The sequence below is a fragment of the Rhinolophus sinicus genome, chromosome 3, assembly GCF_057876585.1.
Source record: "Rhinolophus sinicus isolate RSI-liver-muscle chromosome 3, RSI-T2T, whole genome shotgun sequence".
Taxonomy (NCBI): domain Eukaryota; kingdom Metazoa; phylum Chordata; class Mammalia; order Chiroptera; family Rhinolophidae; genus Rhinolophus; species Rhinolophus sinicus.
Genome location: NC_142503.1, coordinates 172398700 through 172410927, shown reverse-complemented (window position 1 = coordinate 172410927; position 12228 = coordinate 172398700). Strand labels below are relative to the sequence as shown.

The window sequence follows — 12228 nt, the reverse complement described above, 5'->3', positions numbered from 1 at the left end:
AGCACTTCAAAATAATAAACTTGGTTAACTGTCCAGCTGGTACAAATTCATAATGAATAATCCTGATATCAAAAATGGTTAGCAACATCATTTTGACTCTTAATTTGGACTGATGGAACTTTTTTGGTTGTGGAAAACAGGATGACTTCCATTGTGCACTTTGATGCTTTGTTTCAGGGTTGTATGGGTACACCCATGTTTCTTCACCAGTGATAACACAGCCCAACACATCATCTTGTCTCTCCAAAAGGTCTTGGCAAACTTTGACTCTCCTTTGCTTTTGTTCATCAGTGAGTTTCTTCAGAACCATTTTTGCACACACCTTTCTCATCCCAAGATTTTCAGTTAAGATTTTCCTGTTTCTCTATTGATGTTTATTTGGTCTGCTATACTTCTCACAGTCAGCTGATGATTTTGACGCACAATTCGATGAAAGTTTGCAATGTTTTCGTAAGTTCTGCTCGTTACTGGCTGTCTTGACCTCTCTTCAACAGTTACACATTCTCTGCCCTCAGAAAACGTTTAATCCATTTGTACATTGCCATTTTCTTCATGGCATTAGCCCCATGAACTTGGACTAACATGTCCCTGATTTCACTTCCACTCTTGCCAAGTTTCAGAGAAATTTAATGTTTGTTTGTTGCTTTAATTTAAGCTCAGACATTCTTCTGACAGCACACAAAAACACGCAACAACAATAATGAATGCGACTCAGCAAGACACTGCCACATGTCAACATGAACACAGCTGTGAGGCACTGATATACCAAGGTTATGAAACCTTACCGAGCTGTTTGTACAGTGCTGCCAACATAAGTGCAGGTGGCAAGTTCGTTAACTTAATTGTCAGACCTCGTATATTGAAACTTAATTTACATACTATAAATTTCATTTTCTGGCAGTTTGAAAGATCTCTTTTTCTGTGGTTATGTTACTATGATGTGTTAAGTATAGATTTCCTTTTATTCATCCTGCTAAGGATTTGTTTCAGTTTCTGAATTCACTATTGATATCTTTAAAGATTTTGAGATTATTTTTGGCATCATATTTCAAGCATTTCCTTCCCTTCATTCTCTATTATCTCCTTCTGAACTCCAATTATTTTTATATATTCTCATTCTATCCTCCACACTTCTTAACTTCTTCATTTTTATATCTCTGTCAATCTGAGCCGCTTCCAGATAATTTCTTCAAATACTTTCACCTAGTTCCCTAAACTCTCTCTTCAATTGGGTATAATCTGCAGTCTATTCTATCAAGTTTTAAAATTTTCATTATTATATTTCACATATTTAAATGTATGTTTCATTCTTTTTCAAACTATTTGTTCCCTACATATAATTTTCAAGTTTCTTTTTTTAGTTCCCTTAAATATATTACATTTATTTATTTTTATTCTGTCTGATAACATAAGGATTTTGTCCTTCAGTCTCCGATTCCTTGATGGTAGCTTAATTCTTATGTTTTGTCTTTGTGTGTGTGTGTCCTGCTAATTTCCATAGAACTTCATTTGTGACAAATCTTTGAGATCTAGGTTGAAGTATAATTCTTCGAGAGAAGATTTACTTCAGTCCATTGCTTGGGACACTTCCAATCCAGAGCCATTGTAAGTTAAATTCTCCCTTGCTTTATACATACTTCTAAGACTGCACAAGTAGTCCATACCTGAGCCATCATGTGGTTATGATACAGAGGTGATAATAGATAGACTCAACTCCCTTCCAGAACCAAAGAGGTACCTGAAGAGATAATTCTGATTCAAAATTGTTTCCTTAAAAATATGTACTAAACTGATCCTGTGCTCTAGATGCTCTGAATTGTATACTGAATTACAGCTGCACTAGAGTTGCTATGCTCTGTACAGGATCTGAAGATATGGTGAGGAACCTGAACCATGTTATTCAGATTATTAGATGACTTACGATGAATGGAACTCAATTAACAAAAAACTCTTACAGGGCTATAATCTGTAGCAAAATATATTAGCTGAGTGGGAGAAGAAGAAAGGTGCCAGTTTTTCTGTACTGAGGTAATCATTCACCCCAGGTCTGTCTCACTTGTCTTTTGGAACCTGTGGTACTTCCTGTGATGCTGAGTGGAAGCTGTGCCTGAAGTACTGTAGAAATGTCCCAAGAAAATGCACATGCTGTGCATGTTGTTATTTTTTGCCCTAAATCATTTTTTAAATTGTGGTAAAATATACATACTACAAAATTGAGCATTTTAACCAATTTTAAGTGTTCAGTTCATTGGCATTAAGTATATTCCCATTGTTGTGTAATCATCATTACTCTCCATTTCCCCAACTTTTTAATCATCCTATACTGAAACTCTGCCTATTAAACAATAACTCCCTGTTCCAACCTTCTCTGCTCCTGGTATTGTACAATTATTTGTCCTTTTGTGTCTGGCTTATTTCACTTAGCACATCTCCAAGGTTACCCATGTTGTATAATGTATCAGAAGAAGTTCATTCATTTTTAAGGGTGACTAATATTTCATTGTGTATATAACACATTTTCTCTATCTATTCATCCATCATCAATGGACATCTAAGTTGCTTCTACCTTTTGGCTACTGTGAATAATGTTATGAACGTTGGTATACAAGTATCTTTTTCTAGTCTCTGGTTTCAGTTATTTTGGCTATATACTCAGAAGTGGAGTGGCTGGTAATTCCAATTTTTTGAGGAATGGCCACACTGTTTTAAACAACAGCTGCATCATTTTACATTCCTACTAGCAATACACAGGGGTTCTAACTTCTCCAGATCCTCACCAACACTTATTTTCTGTTTTTTTGGAAAATAGAAATCCTAATAGGTGTGAAATGATACCTCATTGTAGTCTTGATTTGCATTTCTCTAATGATTACTGATGTTGAGCATCTTTTCATGTGCTTATTGGCCATCTGTATATCTTCTTTGGACAAATATCTATTCAAGTCCTCTGTCCATTTTTAAATTGGGTTATTTGTTTTGTTTTTGAGTTGCAGTACTTTATAAATTCTGGATATGAGACCCTTATCAGATATATGACTTGCAAATATTTTCTCCCATTCGGTAGTTGACATTTTACTTTGTTGATAATGTCCTTTGAGGGACAAAGTTTTAATATTGATAAAGTCCAATATATCTATTTTTTCTTTTGTTGCCTCTACTTTTGGTGTTACATTCAAGAAAACACTGCCAAACCTAAAGTCATGAAACTTTCCCCTGAGGTTTTCTTCTATAAGTTTATAATTTTAGCTCTTAGATTCTTTTAATTTTATGTATGGTATTGGGTATGGGTCCAACTTTATTCATTTGCATATGGATATACAATTTTCCCAACACCATTTATGGAAGACTGTCCTTGCCAAACTGAATTGTCTTGGTACCCTTCTTGAGAATCATTTAACCCTATAAGCAAGTTATTTTTGGCCTTTCTATTCTATTCCATTGGTCTAAACGTGTGACAATGCCAGTACCACTGTTTTGATTATTGTAGCTTTGCATTAAGTTTGATATCAGAGAGTGTGAGTCCTTTAACTTTGTTGTTCTTTTTCAAGATAGTTTTGGCTATTTGGGGACCCTTGAGTTTCCATATGAATTTCAGAATGGATTTTCATAATCCTGCAAATCTATGTTGCTGTATTTTGACAGGATTGCATTAAATCTGCAGATTGTTTTGGGTAGTACTGACATCTTAATAATATTAAGTCTTCCAATCCAGAAATATGGGGTGAATTTCCATTCATTTAGGTCTTTAATTTCTTTAAGCAATGTTTTGTAGTTTTCATTGTACAAGTCTTTTTTGTACATTAACCTTGATCAAGTTAATGACTAAGAATTTTATTCTTTTTGATATTGTTAATGGAATTGTTTTCATAATTTCCTTTTAGCATAATTCATTGTTAATGTATAGAAATACAACTGATTTTTGCATGTTGATTACACACCTTGGTTGGATATATTAATTAGTTCTAATGGGTTTTTGGTTTTATGGAATCTTCAGTGTTTTCTACATACAGGAAGGGGCCTGTTAAATAGAGACAAATTTACTTCTTCCTTCCCATTTGGATACCTTTTACACCTTTTTCTGGTCTAATGCTCTGGCTACAACTTCCAATAGTATGTTTAATAAAAGTGGCAAAAACAGGCAACCTGGTCGTGTTCCTGCTTTAGAGGAAAAACTTCCCGTTTTTCACCATTGAGTATGATGTCAGCTGTGTGCTTTTAGTATATGGCCTTTATTATACTAAGGTATTTTTCCTCTATTTGCAGCTTGTTTAGTGTCATTAACATGAAAGCATGCTGAATTTGTCAATTGAGATTCTCATGTGTTTTTTTATCTTTTATTCTGTTACTGTGGTATATTACATTGATTGCTTTTTGTATGATAAACTATCTTTGTTTTTTAGGGATAAATTCCACTTGGCCATGGTGCATAATTCTTTTAATATGCTGCTGAATTCAGTTTACTAGGATATTGTTGAAGATTTTTGCATCAATGTTCATAAGGAATATTGGTCTGTAGTTTTCTTTTTTTCTTTTTTCTGTCTTTGATATCAGAGTAATGCTGGCCTCACAGAATTAGTTAGGAAGTATTCCCTTCTCTTCAACTTTTTGGAAGCGTTTGAGAAGCATTGGTGTCCTTTTTAAAAAATTTTTTTATAGGGGAATATGGGGGAACAGTGTGTTTCTCCAGGGCCCATCCGCTCCAAGTCGTTGTCCTTCAATCTAGTTGTGGATGGCGCAGCTCAGCTCCAAGTCCAGTTGCCGTTTTCAATCTTTAGTTGCAGGGGGCACAGCCAACCATCCCCTGCGGGAAATGAACTAGCAACCTTGTTGTTGAGAGCTCGTGCTCTAACCAACTGAGCCATCCGGTTGCCCCTCCGGAAGCTCAGCGGCAGCTCGGTGTCTTCAATCTAGTTGTGGAGAGCACACCTCACTGGTCCATGTGGGAATCGATCCGGGAACCCTGTTGTTTAGAGCTCGCGCTCTAACCAACTGAGCCACCGGTTCAGTTTTTAAATGTTTGGTAGAATTATTCAGTGAAGCCATCTGGCGGCATTTTATTTGTAGGTAGATTTTTGATTATTGATTCACTCTCCTTACTAGTTACAGATACTGTGTTTCCCAGAAAATAAGACCTAACCGGAAAATAAGCCCTAGCATGATTTTTCAGGATGACATCCCCTGAACATAAGCCCTAATGCACCTTTTGGAGCAAACATTAATATAAGACCTGGTCTTATCTTCATGGAAATACGGTATATTAAGAGTTTCTATGTCGTTGTGATTCAATCTGGTGGGCTTTGTATTTGTAGGAATTTCTCCATTTTATCTAGATTACACAATATATTGGCATACAATTGTTCATAGTACTCTCTTGTTCCTTTTTATTTCTGTAGAATTGGTAGTAATGTTATCACTTTCATTTCTGATTTTAGTAGTTTTGAGTTATAGCTCTTTTTCTTCTTATTCAATATAGCAAACATTTATCAATTTCATTGACCTTCTTGAAGAATCAATATCTGGTTTAGTAGATTTATCTGTATTGCTTTTCCATTTTCTATTTTATTTATTTTTGCTTTAATCTTTATTATTTTCTTCATTCTGCTAGCTTTGGGTTTTGTTTGTTCTTCGTTTTCTAGTCCCTTAAGTTGTAACCTTTGGTGGTTGTTTCGAGATCTTTCTTCTTTAATGCACGTATTTATAGCTATAACTTTCCCTCTTAGCATTGCTTTCTCTGAATCAATTAGGTTTTGGTAGGAATCATGGAGCCAGAGAACACTGGAATAACATTTTTTTTTATGTGTTGAAAGAAAAGAACTGTCAATAAAGAATTCTCTATCTAGTGAAAATATCCTTCAGGAATGAAGGTAAGATAAAGGCATTTTCAGCTAAAGGAAGTTACTAGAAGGTGTTTCCAGCAGATTGCTCTAAGAAGAGGAACTCTCACCTAGTAACGACACAACAACAATGATCAACACTTAAATAAGACTTATTATAAACCAGTTGTTGTTCTCAGCACTTTACATAGACTAACTCACTTAATCCAAGAAGGTTGGTATTATTAACATCCTCATTATACACGTGAGAAAACAATAACAAAAAAAGATGTTAAGTAGCTACTAAGTGGTAGAGCCATAATAGAACACAAGCAATCTGCCCTCAGAGATAACACTCTTAACCATTACTTGATACTATCTTTCAACTTGTACAAAACAAGCTGTAGGAAATTAAGCTAACCAAATAGATGAAAACGATTAGAAACAGATTTAGTGATTTTCAAAATTATTTTATTTAATTCTGCTCTCTACAGATAGAAATAGGAATGCAAGGTACCAACTTGATGCACTACTTTACCTTGAAAAAATTCTACTAGAACTAAGATGAAATACTGATTTATCAGCAGTAACCTTAACAATAAACATTTTATGAGGACTTACTATGTGTCAGAAGTTGTTTCGGGGGCTGAGATGTAAACATGAATGAGATTGAGCTCTTTTTCTTAAAGGTTTTATACAAATTAGGTAATATAGACAAGTAAGTAAATGATTAGAACATAGCATGTGTTATAACAGGAGCATGTACAAAATCCAACGTACATAACAGGTAAAAATGCTAGACAGAAAGCAATCATCAATCTACTCATGGCTGTTTTAAAAATAGCAATTTAAAAAAAGGCTTTGAAAACACACAAAAAATGAACATTCATGGAAATAGTTCATAATTCCCTTTTCCATAACTCATGTAGATTACTATCTGTTTTTAATCTGTGAATAAACTTCCAGTTAAGTCAGCAATGAACAGAAAGAAAAATCAGAAGGATCTGTTACCCTGCTGTGTGTATGTTTTAATTTCCAAACCCTTCATCATAAAGATGATGAGCTTATTTCAAAGTACTTATAATCAGCTCCTGCTGATTAATTTGTATTTATTCAGCAGTCCAGTGCTCAGTAATTATGTTCATTCAAAAGGTAGAGGAGGATTAACCCAGAAAAATCTTTCAATAAGACAAAAAGTGATATTTCTATATTGAATCAAGAAAGTTGTATTCAATTTAAAGAGTTACCTTAACAGTTGCAAAGAACAAGTTCTCCAGGTAAACTATAGGATCTTTAAGGTGCGGACCTTAACTTGTTTTTCTTTCTATCCTTAGTATCCCTAATGGTTACTATGAGGCCTGGCAAATGGAGTATTATTATGTTTGATGAAATAGAATTGTTATTGTAAAAGAATTAATGAGAGATGAAATACAGTTCTTTCTTGACTATATTCCTTGCATGCTAATAAAGAATTCTTTTATATCCAAAGATCACTACACTTAATTCCATAGAGAAAAGGGATCAAATGTAACCCTTGACCTCCTATGTGCAGGTAATATAAAAGTTAAACAACAAAACAAAACAGAACAAAAGAATCAACGTGAGCTCCCTAAAGATCAGCACGAACTTTTACATTTAAAATCTTTATCATGATACTTTAATTCTATTTTTGCTCTTACTAAAATGAAATGTTATAGTAAATGTGACAGCAAAGGGAATACAATATCTAATGACCTTTTCACATTTCCCTGTAGCTACATTTCAAGTGGCTGCCATTAATGGGATATAAACTGAGTCTAAGTAACAGAAAGGCATTATGACTCATATTCCATGTATTAAATAAGTATATTTACTTTTATATTCATATTGTATACAGGATCAATAATAAATGGCTATAAATAATTGTGAAATTCTTAAATTATAAAGTGTTGTGTATTTTTAGATTGCTCTGAGATCAACTGTCTATTTAATCAATAGTCATTAAGTCAACAGATTCTCACTAAGTTGATACTTCTGTCTTAACTTAAATGATATACGTTGTTTTCATTAAAGGGAATTTTATTCTGAGTTGCTAAAATAATAAATAAATAGCTAAACCATGAGATCGAGAATGGATAACAATGGCATGGTTTTAAATATACTAATTTAATATAATAATATATTATTAATATATTATTAATATATTGCTATTAAGTTTTAAATAATAATTAATATGTAATTAATAATATATTATTGTTAATTAAGTTTTTTAATGACCAAACATCGATATGCCTATTTAAAAATTGGAATAAAAGTTCCTAACTTTTGAGAACTTTTAAAAAACTCTGCTGTTTAATTTTATTAAATTAGTATTTAATGACAATTAATGAATATTAAATAATTATAAATAATTACAAAAAGTATAATTTTACATATTAATAAACTGGATTCTGCTCTGGGTTAGGACTGACAACTTTTAGCAGTAATATAATGTTTCTAAAACTTTAAATATAATATGCAAAACAAAAAAGAACTTGAAGGAAACTGTGGCTAAGATTTAACTAGATAGGACACTAAGACTTTAAATTTTGGGAATAAAAGGGGGCAAACTCAAGTGTTAGCACTCAAGTTTCTTAGGTTTATCAGTTTATTGTAGTGACTAATGGTATGGAATTAATTTTCTTTGCAACATGTTGGTGACTTTCTTACCTAGAGAGCATGCCCAGAGGTGTAACATTAAGTGATCCCATCAGCATTGCCAGGGCCATCCCTGGTGCTTCCCGTTCTATTACTTCTTTTGTGGCCTGTAATTAAAGATTAAATAGCAGACTGAGTGAAATTAGCCAAAAAAGAAGGAAGAGTAGTAATTAACTTAAAAATAAGTATAAACCATGCTTTCTATAAATCATACTTTGTAGTTTTCCAAACATTTTTTTTAAGGTATCAAGACTCAGTTCTTTGGGACCACTGAAAAAAAGCTGAGGACCAGGACATCCAGGGAACTTTTATATTAGCAGGCCTTTCTTATTATCCCTTACAACTCAGAAGTATTTGATAATAGTCTCATCATGCCTAATAACCTCAACTTTAAAATTAAGTCTCAGATTGCTATAATAGTACAATAGATTCCAATAGGGTAAGAAATCTAGGTATTTTTCTTTATCTATTACTTTTGAAATGATTAGTCCCTGAAAACCTGAGATCACTTGTATCTCCTAGCTCTATGATTTTACACTATAATTAAAAGGAACTCAAGAAGTCACCAAGTCAACTTTTCCCATGTGTTGGGTAGAAGAAAAACTCTAGATTACCATCTCCCATATCTTCAATATAAATTAACTATTTGATTGTTTTAAACAAGAATTAATGAAGTGATAGGCTTTAACTATATAATAGAAGTTTTAAGATAGGACATTCTTAAGACAAGTATGGTTAAACCTGGAATAAGCTAATGAAGAAGACAGGAAAATTTCATTTTCTAAAGGTCAATCAAAATAGGTATATATTTATCATTCTGTGATAGTAAAGATATGTTTTAGGTTAAAAGTTGGGAGTGAAATACATGACTCAATCCATTTCTAATCCTGTTTCTACAAATATAGCAGATTACAATGCTTGGGGTCAATATAGGAATAAAACCAGCAAAAGAAAGTATTCCAGTAAATAAGAAAAAATGCAAATGAAATAAAAAGTAAATTATGGAGTAATATAGGGAAGGTTGATATTTCAGTATTCATTTGAAGTAGAAAGAGAGTCCTAAATAAGACTGTAGCTCTGGGTAAAAGTTAGGTTGAGGACTTGGCAAAGCAGTTAAAACACACCAAGTATGTGTTAGATACCAATTGACATTATAATTAAATTTTTAAGATGCATATAAATTAGTTAACCCCTTATAACTATACAGAATAAAGGACTATTAGAATTGAGGTAATCTACTGGTCCACTGAACCCCAGCATAACGCAATACTAAACAATGACAGAAATTTTAAAGGAAACGAACACTACCATAATGCTTTTCAATAAAACCTGTTTTCAAAATAGAGTGCCAGCAAGTAAAAGGAAATTCTTAAGTTCCCAAACTTAGGAGTTAATTATTTTCATTTAAATACATAGCTAAAAATTGTCAAGTTGGCATTACCTAGAATCTAGGCCTTGTTTTCCAAATTCAATCTATGTGGTACGATTTTGAGTCCTCTGGAGAAGAAACACTATTTCCACGTTATAATGATGTACTCCAAAGTATAGTAGCACGTTTTATTTAAGGACAAGGGAAGAAAATATCAACAGATAGCTGAGCGGATGTCTTTTACTTAACCAGATACTTTAAAGCACAACATTTACCCAACTATAAGTTATTTATTAAGCACCTACTGTATACTAGATAGTATTGTAAGCATTAGTGAAAACACTTATAAGAATGTGTAAACTCATTGTCACCTAGTACATGAGAAACTCAACTGACAAATTACATATGAGAATTACCTAAAAGACGTGCAATTCATTAATTTTTCTAGATCCTCTAAAATACACAACTGGATTTGACCAGATCACAGTAGTCTACCTGGAATGCTTCCTTTCACTTTTCAAGAATTGCTTTACTGGACTTTGCTTCTGTAGTATACAATTGGATCCAATGAAATGGCTCAGTGAAATTCATATTTATATTAGAAAGTATTTGAGGCCATTGTTCACCACATTGCACTGTGGTCCTCTTTAGGAGAACCTGTAGGAAAAATTTCCTCTTAAGTGTCATAACTAGGAATGGGTACTTTTCCGTGTGACTAGTTTATTTTTAAATTATGATGTTTGTGAATCAAGTTACCCTTGAGAACAGAGACAAATTTGTTGGTTACCTTTTTAGTAGGCTTACTGAACACAACCTAATTCATCTTATTTTTCCTTGCCCTATTTTTCCACATTTATCTTATTAAAAGTTCTGCTGTATTTTATGTATTTGGGTAAATCACCTTAAATACTTTTAGGGTATTAATAAATGTATCGATAATGGATGTATGTATGAACAAATGCTTCTATTCTTTAAATAAAGGTCTTCATATTTTTGCAAACATAATTTAGGGAGGACAGTTAATTCTTTCTGTGGACCTTCTAGAGAATTTTGGATTATAGATACAAATCTTGTATATTTTAAAGCAGAAAAGGGAAATACATATTGTGGTGATATCACTAAAGGCATTGGTGCTCTCTAGGAATAGACACAAATCTTTTCAATAGGGTATTCCTAAATAATGCACATGGTCTTTCTTACATCAGTATCAAATATATCTTTTCCATAAAACATCAGAACCTTGTATTTCCGTTTTATTTTCTCTTTCTCTTAAGTTGTTTGGGATAGCAAAAAGATCATAATCTATGAGGTGAGGCACAGTTATAGTCCATGAGAGTAAGGGCTGGACTTGTTGCAGCACCTAGCAAATTACCCAACATATAATATGTGTACTCAATAAATTTTGTTGAATAAAAGAATGAATGATAAGTGAAACCTGGTTCTAGTTGTTGTATGCACTTAGTTGTTCTGTGCATTAGAACAAATTGTTTATGCTCTCTGAGCATCAGTGTATTTATGAACAAAATGGAGATAATAAAACATACCTATGTCTTATGAGAACTAAATGCTCCTAAATGGTAGGTTCGCAAGTGAGAGGGTGGCAGAGAGCAGAATATTGAAATACTAGGATCTAAAGGAACAAGTGGCCAAATGAAGTGGGAATTGGAAGGTGGTCAGGAAGGTAAGAGCTAGGTGAAAACATCTATAGACCATGAGTGGGGAGGCACAAATAGAGGAAAGAGCAAGAGAATAAAACTTGATTTAGGACAAAACAAGAAAAGGCTATCTAAATTATTTAAAAATCCAAACAGAAGAATGATTTTAACAAATGTAGCTTTATCCTTTCAGTCATATATACTAGTATGAGATAGATAAATGAAGGTTATCCTTGCTTGTTAACAAGTGGATAAAAAGTATTCATTATGAATAAACTATTCCTAATCAATGGCAAAGGATGCCATTAAAAGTTGGAAACCATTTTTTTCTTAATTAGCTTAACTTTCTGTCTCCCACTTTCTTATACAGAGGGTGCCAAAAAAAATGGATACACATTTTAAGAAAGGAAAACTGTATTAAAATTGAAATACTCAATATATACTGATAACAAAAGATGAATACAAGTCATTTAGTTTGACTTCTGCAATTGCAAGAGGTGCTCAAAGTGGTTACCGTCAGTATAATTTTAATAGTTTTTTCCTTTTTAAAAATGTGTATACTTTTTTGGCACCCTCTGTGTTATTAATTTGATTATCAAATTCTTTTTTTCCTTGAGCAATAGTTGAAATTTGTATTCCTACTTCATATATAACCTTTTCTGAATAGTAGAGTCCAAAATAATGAGGTTTAATTGGATTTAGTTATTCTCTTTAA

The 12228-nt window shown here is 32.8% G+C and overlaps 1 protein-coding gene across 33 annotated transcripts in view; it reads right to left on the bottom strand.

Moving 5' to 3' along the window:
- Nucleotides 1–12228, bottom strand: part of GPHN (gephyrin) — a 431232-nt gene that overhangs the window by 206061 nt on the left and 212943 nt on the right. For all 33 annotated transcript variants that reach the window (XM_074327330.2, XM_074327331.2, XM_074327333.2 and 30 more), the window contains one exon: nucleotides 8502–8596. In XM_074327330.2, coding sequence (XP_074183431.1) covers nucleotides 8502–8596 — 95 coding nt within the window. The remainder of the gene's footprint in view (nucleotides 1–8501; nucleotides 8597–12228) is intronic.